The sequence below is a fragment of the Rhinatrema bivittatum genome, chromosome 2 (genome assembly GCF_901001135.1).
Source record: "Rhinatrema bivittatum chromosome 2, aRhiBiv1.1, whole genome shotgun sequence".
Taxonomy (NCBI): Eukaryota; Metazoa; Chordata; class Amphibia; order Gymnophiona; family Rhinatrematidae; genus Rhinatrema; species Rhinatrema bivittatum.
Genome location: NC_042616.1, coordinates 91,081,153 through 91,095,393, shown reverse-complemented (window position 1 = coordinate 91,095,393; position 14,241 = coordinate 91,081,153). Strand labels below are relative to the sequence as shown.

Below are 14,241 nucleotides of genomic sequence, written 5' to 3'. Positions count from 1 at the left end.
CAAACTGTAAAATGAATAAAGTTAATAATGGGACCTTCTCAAAATATCAGTTGTATGCCAGTCTCAAAAAATGGCTTTTTAGTGCAACTTTAAAAGTTTTGGTACAATTTGTTAACCGCAATTCCTGTGGCAGAAGGTTCCACATAGCAGGTTCTGCCACCAAAAATTCCCTTTCACGTATTTCACATATAGATGCATGCTGAACCAAAGGAAGATCAAGCAGGCTGCATTGGATCTCAAGGCCCTTGATGGATTATAAATCCTCAACAATTTGCCCAAGGAAATGAGTCAAGCGCCAAACGTTTATGCATATGCATAGCGATTTTATACAATACAGATGACTCTACAGGCAACCAGTGAAAATTTGTCAAAATAGGGGAGAGATCCCTCATATATCACTCAATTTGAAGTGACGGGGGGGGGGCAACACTAGAGTTACTACAAAGGCTAATTAGCAAGTCTGTTTTTACAAGATTAAGTGCTAAAAATGCAAGTAATGAATCCCCATTGAAAATGCTAATGGTCTCTGCTGATGTTATTAGCATTTTCCTTGTTTATGCCCCTCCAAACCTTTTAAACTTAAATGGCTCTTTTTTTTTTTCGAGCAACTGCTTCTTTCCAAGACCAACCTCAACAACATGAGCCTCCTTGTTGACTTTAATCTTCATATTGATACCTTCCCATTATCTGCAAGCTGTGGGGCCTTTCTGGATGGCCTTCATAGTCTGGGATGGCAGCAAATCTTACACAAAGTCACTCATGTTAGAGGGCATTCATTAGATCTGATCTTTCTCAACTCTACAATGGTGGCCAAACAATCCTATACAGCTACAATTTTGCCTGTAGGCTGGTCTGATAATTTTCTTATAACTATTTTTCTTTTGCTAGTCCATCAATAATAGACACTAAATACCTATCATTTTATTGGAAGAGATCGGTTTGATAATGAACAGTTTGCAGCCTGTGTTGCAAGTAAATTTGAAGGTTGTGCTTTTGATAATACTGAGCAGGTGGTTCTGTTTTGGGAGAATACTCTTGTTTCTATATGTGATGATATTGCCCCTGTTTGTCAATTACCTGTGTTCAGTGGGATGAGATTTAAACCTCCTCCCACTGAAAATATGAGCGTTCATGGTGTTGATCTCATTCTAGAGCTGCATTGGTTTCCCATATGCAGATGCACATTAACTATAAACAAAAATTTGATGTCTCAGAGAAAGCCTTTTGTGGATCATATATTCAAGCAGCTAATAATAACCCGAAAATTTTATTTGCGACTGCCCGCAAATTTACATATTGCCCTGAAGCTCTTACTCTGAAAAAATTTCTAACCTGTGAAAGTTGTGAGGAATTTTTTGATTTTTTAAGAGACCAAAGTTCAGAAAATTTTGACTCTTTTTAATTATGTCCCCTCGTGGTTTGAAGATATACCCAATGTCTTGGACTCTAGATGGGCCAACTTTGATACTATTTCCCAGCTTGAAATTTCAACTATAAATAATTCATCTTCTTCATTGAATCCTTGCAAAACCATTACCTTGAAGACTATGAAAGAACTAATTATTCAATTTTCAGTTTGTAAACTTTTCATTGAAAGAGGATTTGGTTCCTGCCCAGTTGAAGAGATTGATAATATGGCTGTTACTTACAAAATCTAATTTGGACCATCAAGATTTGGACAAATACAAACCAATTTCACCACTCTCTTTTTTTTGTCTAAAATTTTAGAGCCTGCTGTCTTGAAACAATTGTCTCTCAGTCTGGACAATAACCAGATACTTGATCCCTATCAATTTGCATTTTGGAAGTTATTTAATACTGAGATTTTGCTAGTCTCTTTGGTTAATTCCTTAAGACGAAGTTTAGACATGGGTAAAAATGTTTGTGCTTACACTAGTCATCTCTTCAGAATTTGATACTATAGATCACCAGATTTTATTAAACCGTCAGAGATTTTGGCTCAACAGGGTCAATTCTCAGCTGGTTTACCTCATACTTGTCAGGTTGGTCACAAATAGAACAAATGGGTCAGGTTTCTTCCTCATCACATCCCACTTCAACTGGCCTTACTCCAGGATTCAGCCCTGTCGGCATAGCTTTTTAACATCTATATGCAATGGACTTGTATGTTGCTGGCAGGGCTAACCCTGGGGTATTGCCTTTTTGCTGATGATATTCAGTTTCACCTTCAAGTTGGTTCATCTTGGGAGGAGCTTCGGCCCTGACTTCTTGCTGTGTTGCTGTCATCCACTAATGGTTAACCCAAAGCAAATCATATATAAGACTGAAAAGAGCTCCTTTAAATTATCAGCAAGCCGCCTCCTCTACTTTTCAATCAAGGCTAAGGTATCAGTTTATAATCTGGAAGATGCAATCTACAGTATTTAAGTAGGTTGTGTCAGAATCATTAAGCCAGGTTTCAGTTATGCAAAACAAAAGTCTGGTAGCTCAGCAGATGATATCTCTGATTACTGGCAACTTTTGTCTAATGGCCTGTCCATTGTTCAAAATAATTTTTAGGTCAGATAAGGCAATTGTGTCAGGCGAACATGTATCAGCACATTGCACAGGAGCAAGACAACATGGCAGACACTCATACACTGAATGAGAGCAAGAGGACAAGGCACTGTACTTGCCACAACCAAGAATCACCAGAATTGCAGATGGAAAAAGCATTCATAGTAGTAGCAACAGAAATAACAAATGACTTGGGCACACTTGGAATGCACAAAGGAATTCCTTTTTTGTGCTCCTTCGTGCGCATGATGGAGCATGCGCACCTTCTTCACAGGGTGCCTCTGGCAACCTGCTCTTCACCCGCCCCCATGCTGTGGCCTTGCCCCAGCAAGGGGCAGGGCTACAGCCCCTTGTTGACAGCAAGCAGGGAGACAGCTCTTGGGAAGTTCAGAAACTCCTCTACTCAGAGGATGGTGTGACATCCTGGTCCTGGAGGGAGCACAGTTGAAAAAGATGGCATGGCAAACATAGTCAGTCCAGCATCCTGCTCCTGCTTTTCATGCTCCTGTGCTAATGACATCAGAAGGAGAGGGGGCCACAGCCTCTCTTTGACAGCCAACAGGGAGGCAGCTCTCGGGAAGCATCAGAAACTCCTCTGCTCCGTGGATGGGACACCGAAACAAATTGAGGATCCCCCGAAATAAATAAATCCTATTCATTTCAATCTTTTAAAATAGAATGATTTATATAAGCCATTATAGTCAATGGACTCAAAGAAATCATAGGAATGCAACAGGTGCATGTGTATAGTTAGAAATTGACACAATGTAGATCAGACGAAGAGAATGGGCATGTTGTCAAGGATATGAGAGGAATGATTTATCATAGTGAAGCATTTTGCCAGTCTGACCTATCACTGTGGACAGAATACTGTGACCCTGCTCTTAAAGACTGAGCACATCAGATTTGCTATGCAGTGCTTCTCAAAACATTATCTGTGTTAAAGCATAGCTCTGAGCTCTCTCTGTTTTTTTCTATAGTGTGTTTGCTGTGGCATATTTTATAGTTTTATTGTGCCAGCCCATAAACAGCCTACCACATAAGAAAGGAAAATAAAGCAGTTAAGCAGCACTACATCACAATATCTGTGATTCATTGCAGATTTGTGTTGCTTCACGTGCAATTGCTGTTCTGTTTTTCCTTTCTGGTGATTAAAGCCTTAGGTAATAGGTATACTTGAGATTAATCATTTATTCTCAGTTTGCCTGGCAGTGAGCATAGTGTAGGTGGTAGGGATGTGCATTCGTTTAAAACGAAAGTGCAAAATGCAATGAATAAGGCTAATTTGTTTTATTTGGGGGGCCCGAATTGGGATCCCCCGAATGAAACGAACCTTATTCATTTGTTTTGTTTTAAAGTAATGCATCGGTCCTAAACTAAGACCTAGGCCGAAGCCTAAGTGCAGCATCTGGGTCTTGGCAGAGGCACGGGCCAACACCAAGGCCTCAGCCAAGACCTCTGAAAATTAAAAAAAAAAAAAAGCCTAGCTTATCCGTCTGGTATCTGACGAAGACTGGGTCCCGGCATCAGAGCCTCAGCCTGAACACAGGCCCGACACAGCGACCCGACCAAAAGGCCGGGTCCCAACCCCTGGGCCTTGGCCTTAACCCGAGCCCAGGCCCAATGCTGCAACCTGACCTGGAGACCAGGTCCTGACACAAAGGCCTCAGCTTTGACCCAGGCCTCGGAGCCCAAGCTAGGGAGCCCCTCTTCGGGTTCTCTTCTTTCTTCAGCTCTTCAATGCCAAATGAAGTTCAATGCCTGAGTTAATTAACTCCAGCACATTCACCCAATAGACGGTGCAATTTTGATGTATAGCATTCCCTACAGTATCAGTCCTGGGTCAGGTGTGAGGTCCTGGCTTCTAGATCCAGTCTCCAGGCTGCAGCGTTGAGCCTGGGTCCAGGCTCCCGCCGAGACATCAGCCTTGAGTAGGCTGAAACTCCAGCAACCTATCACAGCCTTGGCCTACGTAATTCTAAGGTTTGGCCTAGTTCTTGCCAGCGGATCCCCACCGGACCAGGTAAGTGGGGGCTAGGGGGAATCCTGGGCCCAGCATTTTTCCGTGAGATTGGGAGGAAGACTTTGTTTTTGGTTTTTTTAGCCATTTTCTTTTTTATTGCTTGATTTGTTTTTTTTCACACAAATGAAATGAATCACTCAATGCACGAACCAAAATTTATGGGAAATAAAACTCCTGAAAATGAACCAAATAATGAAAACAAATGTTTTTTCCCCTGCACATCCCTAGTGGGCAGCGGACACTTGAGCAGTGAGGGCAGGGCAGAGAATGCAGCATAATAGGTTATTTTGTGAAGCCTGTCTGTGTCAGAGAAGTAGTGCAGAGCAGACTGTGTGACACTCACTGTTTGCCTGGCAGTAGACACAGTGTGGACAGTGGGCACTAGTCAGTGGACATAAATGAGCAGTGAGGGCAGGGCAGAGAGTGCAGCATAACAGGCTGTGTTGCGAAGCATGTCTGTGCTAGAGTAGTAGTGCAGAGCAGACAGTGTAACACCCTCTGCAGCAGTTTCTTTGTGTCTTCACACAGCAACGTGGTTCTGGCACAGTCAGTGGGCATTGCAATACCAATGCAAAATAATCAACAATTGTAATCTTCACATTTCCAGTGACATAAAAACAATAATGTCAGGGATAGGGAAATGCAGAACAGATAAAGTAAATGTAAATATGTCCAAAATTGACTAGGTTGGCACTGGCAATGTCAGCAAGAACCCAAAAAGTAGTCTCAGTTCAGCAAATCAAATAGAGATTGTGTGTAAAGAATATCCCAAGGCTCTAGAAGAGGTAACCACTTACCAGCAACAATGCCATAAACCCTTGATGGCATCTCAAGTGGCAAACTGGCACCAGAAGTGGCATTAGCACCCTAAGTCAACATGAAGGGGGGAACAAAGCAGAAACGGTGACAGTAAAACCTCCAAAGCAAGCACTGATAAAGGGGCTATGCAGCACAAAGAGTGACTTCAAGGTGTAAGTCACACTTAGCACATCACAAAAGATGCTCATGAGAAGCCATTTTGATATATGCATGTGATAAAACTTAGAGTAATGTCAGAGATTCCATGCAAAACCAGGAAATCAAACAGGCTAAAGGCCAGCTCAGTGATGTGCAAAATGGTCTGTAAATAAAGCAGCCCTCACTAGTTTCCTGGAAAACCACCCCACAATCATCTCATCAGAGAAATCTTTGTGATGTACTAATTGTGATAATAACCTTTGCATTTGGCAAACCCATTCTAGAAGAAAATCTGAATTCTACCCTGCACTTTGGGGGTCTTTGAGCCATTCAGCCTTGCTTTCATGCCCAGACCTTACATCTTGGAATTTCCTTTGCCACTGTGCCTTGCTGTTGTACCCCAGAGCTATACTTGCCAGTCTGGAGGTGGGGGCTGCTTTGCTATTTAATAACATACACTTGTATGTTATAAAATTGCTGCATCCCTGGGTACACGCCGACCTTCATGCTTCAATGTGCATCAGCTTACCCCTTTGAAACTTTACATCATAGTTTATAACTAAACCTTTGAAAATTGACCCCAATCTAATCTAATATATATTTTTTCTTGTTCATATTTTTTTTAATAATTTCCTATGGAAATACATGACCAGTAGAGGTGCACTGTTTACTTTTGTCAAACTAATTATATTATTTATCATGAAATGTATTATGTACCAAAATCCAGTATTAAATATTGCATTAAAACCTAGAAGAATCCTATAAATTAATTAAGTATTAATATAGCTTTATTTTTTCATATGTAGTGGCAAGAATGTTTGCTTCTTCATTCTTTACATTTGTATTATGTATTTTGTTAATTTTTTAATTTTGTTTCTTTTCCAAGCAAAAAGCCCGAGATAACCGAGCTGCTTTACGCATCAACAAAGTACAGATGTCAAATGATTCTATGAAAAGACAGCAGCAGCAACAACAACAGGATATCATTGATCCTGGTTCACGCATTGACTCTGATCTCTTTAAAGATCCCTTAAAGCAGAAAGAATCAGAACATGAGCAGGAATGGAAATTCAGACAGGTGTGTTTTTGGGAGTGGGAGTGGGAAAATTGAAATTTGTTAGAAAATCGTATACAGCACTTAATTTAATCACACTTAAAGTGGCGGCATGTGCTGTATTTCTGAAGTGGAATCCTGGTAGGTGTGATACCTGTTATTGAACCAACTTTTATCATAGTAATTCTCTATGGGGCGGATTTTAAAAGGAGCGCGAATAGCCTACTTTTGTTTGCGCTCCAGGCGCAAACAAAAGTACGCTGGATTTTAGTAGATACGCGCGGAGCCGCGCGTATCTGCTAAAAACCTGGATCGGCGCGCGCAAGGCTATGGATTTTGTATAGCCTCCAAGGCCGCTCCGAAATCGGAGCGGCCTTGGAGGGAATCCTCTAACGCCCTCCCCTCACTTTCCTCTACCTAACCCACCCGCCCGGCCCTGTCTACACCTCCCCCTTACCTTTCTCCAGGGATTTACTCCTCCCGGAGGGAGGAGTAAATCCCCGCGCGCGAGCGGGCCTCCTGCGCGCCGGGCAGCGACCTGGGGGTGGGTACGGAGGGCGCGGCCACGCCCCCGGACCGCCCCGGGCCGTAGCCACGCCCCTGTACCCGCCCCCAAAACGCTGCCGACACGCCCCCGAAACGCCGCGACGACCGGGCCCGCCCCCCGACACGCCCCCTCGGAGAACCCCGGGACTTACGCGAGTCCCGGGGCTCTGCGCGCGCCGGTAGGCCTATGTAAAATAGGCTTCCCAGCGCGCAGGGCCCTGCTCGCCTAAATCCGCCCGGTTTTGGGCGGATTTAGGCGAGCAGGGCTCTTAAAATCCGCCCCTTTCTGAATAAGGAACCTATTTGGTTTAGTCAGCTCATATACTATAACATTATTTGATATGTTGGTCCACTAAAAAGTGTCTCAAGTTACTACTAATCCATTTTTTTCAAAGATCAATATTATTTATTTTTACTCCTGCCGCAGTGATGTGGGATAAAATATATTCTGTTTAATTAAGAACATAAGAATTGCCATACAGGGTCAGACCAAGAGTCCATTAAGCCTAGTATTCTGTTTGCAGCAGTGGCCAATCTAGATCACAACTACCTGGCAGGATCCCATATAAATAATATATTCTGTACTGATTATGCCCAGGGATAAGTAATGGTTTTCCCCATGTTTGCCTGATTAATAATTTATTTATGAACTTTTCTTCCATGAATTTGTCCAAACCTTTTTTTTAAAACCAGCTATGCTGTCTACCACATCCTCCAGCAGTGAATTTCAGTGCTTAATTGTGCATTGAATGAAAAACTATGTTGTCAGATTTGTTTTAAATGTGCTACTTAGTAACTAAAGGAATGTTTCCTAGTCTTTATCTTTTTTGTATAGTTTTGTTTTATTTTGTGAAAATTGATACTCTGTTTTAACTGTACACTGCTTATTATAATAGATTTGAATTTAGCGATTTATAAATTTTAATAAGATAAAACAACCAATTCACATTTAGCCGTTCTACTCCATTCATGATTTTATAGACCTATATCAGATCTCCCTTCAGCTGCCTCTTCTCTAAGCTAAAAAATCCCTCGCCTCTTTATTCTTTTCTCACAGTGAAGCCATTCCATTCCCTTTATCATTTTGGTTGTCCTTCTCTCTGCCTTTTCTAGTTCTGCTATATCTTTTCTGAGTTGCAGCAGCCAGAATTGCACACAGTTCTCTTAAGTGCAGTCACACCACGGAACAATGCAGAGGTATTACGATATTATTCTTTTATTCTCCATTCCTTGTCTAATAATTGCTAACATTCTATTTGCTTTTTTTTTAAAACTGCTACCATACACTTGAGTCAAGGTAATGCCTAGATAATTTTCCTGGGTGGTGATTCCTTATATGAAACCTAACAGCATGTAACTACAATTTGGATTATTTTTCCCTATGTGCATAATTTTGCACTCGTCCATATTAAATTTCTTCTGCAGTTTGGATTTTCCATTTTCCAGTCTCACAAGGTCTGCTGCAATTTCTCACAGTCCACTTGTGATTTAACAATTTTGAATAATTTTGTGTCTGCATATTTGATCACCGCTCTTTGTTGCATTTTCCTGATCATTTATAAATATATTAAAAAGTATTAGTCTCAGTACATCTCCCTGGGGCACTCCACTATTAACTTCCTCCTTTGAGAAAACGAACCATTTAGTGCTACTCTTTTTCATATTTTTTTAACCAGTTCACAATCCACAATAGGGATGACTTCTTAATTTTCTCAGAAGTCTCTCATGAGGGACTTTGTCAAATGACTTTTACATACATTGAGGCCAATATTTAAAAAACTTTGCACAAAGAACTTATCTAGCAAATTTTAGCTGGATAAATTATCCTGGATATTCAGCGGCATATATGTCCCATTGAATATCCCTAGTTAAAGTTATCTGGCTATCTTTTGCCAGTTACTTTAAACCTAACCAGCTTTCTTTTGCTCTTTCTGGGGCAGCAGGAGCACGGTCGGGAGAGAAGGTTACCAGAGGCGGAATTGGGCTCACTGAGATGACTAGAGGTGACTTGAAGCTGAGCTGGAGGCACAGTACAGCATCTTATCCTGGTGACCATGGCAGATTACTTCAGGATAGACAAATGTATCTCCTGGAGGATGACTGCTAAGGCAACCATAAGGTCCTTTTTGCCTGGAGCAGTCAACACAGTTGAGGTTGGATTTGCTGATGCAAGAACTGGAGCTGGGCCATACAGGAGAGCTGGTTCCAATAATTCGTCAGCGAAGGAACTAAAGCTGCATAAACAGCTGACATTGTATTCACTGCAGCAGGAACACGAATTATATAGATCACTGATGCTGGATTCACTGATACAGAAGCAGGCACTGAAGCTGTAGAGAGAGCTGGTGCTGACTTCCCTGGTACAAGAATTGAAGCCGGAGCTGGAATTATACGGACAGCCAGATCTGAATTTGCTGACACAGGAACAGGAGCCATACAGTATGGACAACAAGGCTGACTTCACTAGTGTGGATGCTGGAGGTGAAGCTGTAAAGACAGCTGGAGCTGGATTCATGAATGCAAGAACTGGAGCTGTAGAGACAACTGGCACTGAACTTACCAGTGCAGGAACTAGAGATACAGATGAAATAGCACCCCTCTGTGCAAATTCAGCAAGGGAAGATCAAAGGCTGAATACACCAACCAAGACAGGTCTTCTAGGTGCAGATTTAGACAAAGCGAAGAAAATGGCTGTTTGCATGGGCAGAAATTCCCCTCCGATCAGACACACTAAAGGCTTGAACCAAAGCCCCCCACAAATCCTGGGTAGCCTTCAAGAAAGGGGTCTACTGTCTCATGCTTTAGCAAGTTTAAAGCCTATCCAGATAGCTAATTAGCAGGGCCACCTTAGCCTCATTATTGGGATAGTGATAAGTAAATTTGTTGAACAAGAAAGAACATTGCTTTATGAACTCAAGGAACCAACCCCCCACTAACCTTTCCTACTGTTAAAGTGGTATGGAATCATGTGCATGGGTCCCCAGGATCTGGTTAAAGAGTCTTGGAAAGTGGAGTTCCTGACATGGCAGGAAAGAAGTCTTCAGATTTGCCGGTGCAGCCTAAAGTAGACTCGCCTGCAGAAGTGACACAGCCTGGAATAGCACCTTTTGGAACTTCAGTTCCATCTGGATCATAAACTCCTCAAGTCCTGAATGAGGAATGTTCACAAAATTATAACTTTGGAGCTTTGAAAAAGTGTGCACCCATTCATGCTCTCACTCTTCATTTTTTCTCCAGGGGCAGTCCTTGACAGTGTGTTCTTATGTTCCACAGTAGGAACATGCTCTTGGTTCCTGCTCTACTTTGTCAGCAGATGCCTGCAAGGGAATGTCTCTTTCCTCCCCTATAAGGGCAATATTCCTCCACATGTCCATTTTCCACACAGAAGGAACAGGAGGAGAAAGTATCCATACGCTCATTTCTGGGTTGAGCTAGTATCTCCAAGGCTCCTTTTTTCCTTTAATTTGAGGACCATCCTTGCTTTGGAGATTTACCTTTATCCATATGGACTATATCATCTATTCTTTTATTTATTTACCATTATTTATATTCTGCATAACCAACATAGTTGTACTAAGTGAATAAGAGAAAATACATAAATATTGTATTAGTTAAACATTTAGCAACATAAAACTAATAAAATATAAGAAAACAAGTCATAAAATAGCATCTTGAACAAATTTATAATCTACTTTTTGCTGCGTCACTAAGCTGACGTCCATAACTTTGCTTCCTTCATATCTGTAGTCCCTTGCCAAATGACCTCTCCTTCCACAGTTAAAACAAATAAGTGAGGATGTAGCAGGTAGCCTGGCTACAGAAGATGAGCTGTCTGCCTCAGAAGATCATTGCTGGGGTCCTCTGCTCTCATTGCTGTGCCAGAGAGGCTGTGCAGGCTGTCTTTCTGACCTCCATACCACATCAGGCATCAATTGTGCCTGATGGAAGGCATCCGCCACTTCTAGTACTGTTTCCAAAATAAGCCCTGGGAGTTGGCAGACCCAATTCTGCATGGGCTGGTTAAGCCCATTTAGAAAATGTTCTAGAAGCACCTGTTTGGCTACCTTTAATTCATTTTTTGCCTACAGCTGTAGCCACTTCCAGCTGGCATCTTTCAGGCGATGGAACAGGTTTTGGGTGCTTTCCCCAGGCTATAGGATGCTCAGCTGGAACTGCTGCTGGTATGTTTCTGAGGGTATACCAAGCTTTTTCTAGGATGGTGATCTTGAACTCTGCATAGGAGCCCTTCTATCTGGGTTAGCCGCTTGAAAGGTGGTTTGGCTTTTGCCTGTGAACAAATTTTCCAGATACATGTTCCAATTGACTTCTGGCCAACTTGACAGGTGGGTGGTCCTTTTGAGGTTTTTCAGGAAGATTTCCAAGTCCTCCCCTGCCTTTATCTTAAACATGATGTGATTTAATGGATTCACCTTGGATGTGGCAATTTGCATGGCTTGAGCAATCTGCGCCAGCATCCCCTGTTGCTGGGTGAACTGTTCATGTAAATTTTGCACAACTTTATGAAGCTGCTGTTGACCCTCTGCCAGAACATATACTAGCCACTACATGTTCTTTGCTCCTCCACCTATGCAAACCACAAACTTGATGAATGTCCCGAAAAGGATACTTACAGATAAACAAAACACTCTCTGGCCTGTCCAGCCCTTACTAACTGGTTATAACCCTAGCTGCTTCAGGTAGGGCTAAAACCCTTGGCTTGATATATCAAAGTTCCATGCTGTCCCTGCGGTCAGGCCACAGGAAAAGGAAAAAAAAAGTTTTCTTCCCTCTCTGGGGGCTCCTGCCTGTGCTTCCCATTTAGAACAGGGATCCCACTTTTATGGGAGCTGCCATGAGTTGGGAAACAGACAGGAGTACAAAAAAGGAGGCTAAATTCTGGCTGATTTCACACAAATTCTTTATTAGCAAAATCTTAATATAGCATAGAACCCACTTACCTTGGCAGTCTCACAACAGTCAAATATGCACAGTTCTTCTCTCTGGGGCCTCCCTAACTTTCTGGGTGCTACTTTCTTATCCAAGGCTGCAGGGATCCTCCCTAGCCTAGAATACCTTGCTGGATTGGCTCTTAAGGAAAACTGAGCCAGATAGATATGGCTGCCCTTTTAATGTGTTCTGAGGGAGCTTCTTATACAATCCCTCTCATAGGCTAGATTTCAGGTCAAGAACACATGGACAGAATTTCAAGGCAGGAACACTAGAACAAGATTACAAGGGAGAAACACAGGAACTGGGTCAGGAATCAAAGACCAGATGAACAGGCAGATTCTGAGTGCTTTCTGACAGTTCCTTATATACTGGTTTAATTTGGGGCACACCCAGTGCTGGTCTAAGAATGCTGCAGAAATATGGATAGCTCTCTCTAGTATACAGAGTAAATATGCTATGACTCCCTGGGGTGCCAGCAGCTTCTGTAACTCAGCTGCAGGTTCCCAGCCTGCAGTTCCCAGGGCCTTAGATTTAAATCAAGTTGACCCTAACACCAATCAAACTTTACTGTTGTCGTTTTTTTCTTTAGAATAGTTTCTACCATTTTTCCTGGCTGTGATGCCAGACTTGCCCATCTATAATTTCATGGATTACCTTGGAGTCCTTTTTAAAGATTGTCATTACATTGGCCACTCTTTGATCTTCATGTATAATAGAGAATTTTAATGATAGGTTGCAAATTACTAGTATTAGATCTGCAATTTCATTTTTTAGTTCTTTCAGAACTCTGGCGAGTATACAATCTGGTCCAGGAGATTTTACTGTTTAATTTGCCCTTTTACATCTCCTAGGTGCACCATGATTTCTTTCAGTTCCTTTAAATCATCAACATTAAATACAATTTCTGACATGGGTATTTCCCCAACTTCCTCCTCAATAAACCCCAAAGCAGAGAATTTGTTTAGTCTTTCTGCTATGGCCTTGTCGTCCCTAAGTGCCCCTTTTATCCCTTGATTATCTAATGGTCCAACTGACTCCCTTACAGGCTTCCTATATCGGATATATTTGAAAAAGTTTTTATTGTGCATTTTTGCCTCTTACAGCAAGCTTCTTTTCAAATTCTCTTCTTAGCTACCTTTATCAATGTTTTGTATCTAACTTCTCAGTGCTTATACCTTTTCCTATTTTCTTCATTTGAACTCTTTCCATTTTTTTGAAATATGTTCTTTTAATTATAAAAAGCCTCTTTCACCTTACATCTTAACCATGCCTTTCTTCTGCCAATTTTTGTAATCATTTTATTAATAAACATGGTTACAGTATTTCTTAGATACATACAAGTACTTTAGAAATAACTGGACCATTTTTCCCAAACCCCACATTACACATTCAGAACAACATAGGAACACCATCAGAAGTTGTTGCTGGAACATTATCCTTTCTATAGACCATTTTATCTTATGTATTAGATTAAAAAAATATCTATTGGATATATATTTATGCAAATTAACTAACATTCTTTACTTGCCTCTGAATATCCATTTCCAAAGACCCCCACAATTTATTCTTGTATTCTCAGACTTCAAAATTTTTTTGCCTTCTCAGACTTCAAAATTGATGTCTTGAACACCATGTAAAGCAGATCCAGAATTTCTGTCTACCATATTAAAAGGTCAAGTCTCTCCTTGTTGAGCCATTGTCAAAATACAATCCTTAGCTACTAGGGTTGTTGGGTTTTTTTAAGTAAAAATAACACTGGTAAACAAATTTCTGGGAACATTTTGTTTCCTCCACAACCTTCGGTGAAAGAAGTAGATTTTAACAAGTTGAACACATATATGCATTTATTATGTCTGTATCATGTACCATTTGCCAGAAAAGTGCGATACACATTAAGCATTGTTACATGTCTGTAGCGGCATAAGCTATAATGGCAATGTTGACACCAGAAAACAAAACTAAAAATGTTTTGCTGCAGATTTTCGTTTGTAATCACTGTCCAAAGCTTCGCGGATGAGAGTCCAACAATAGTCACCCAGCATGGAGGGGTTCTACTTGCCTTGATACCATTTCTCCATTTTGACAATGTCTTGATGAAACCTTTCACCATGTTCGTCACTCACAGTGCCAAGGTTGTGTGGGAAGAAGTCCAAGTGGGAATGAAGAAAATGTATCTTCAATGACATGTTGTACT

The 14,241-nt window shown here is 41.4% G+C and overlaps 1 protein-coding gene across 8 annotated transcripts in view; it reads left to right on the top strand.

Annotated features, from left to right (window-relative positions):
• Positions 1-14,241, top strand: part of KMT2C (lysine methyltransferase 2C) — a 979,844-nt gene that overhangs the window by 684,317 nt on the left and 281,286 nt on the right. For all 8 annotated transcript variants that reach the window (XM_029588444.1, XM_029588443.1, XM_029588442.1 and 5 more), the window contains one exon: positions 6,384-6,575. In XM_029588444.1, the coding sequence (XP_029444304.1) occupies positions 6,384-6,575 (192 nt within the window). The remainder of the gene's footprint in view (positions 1-6,383; positions 6,576-14,241) is intronic.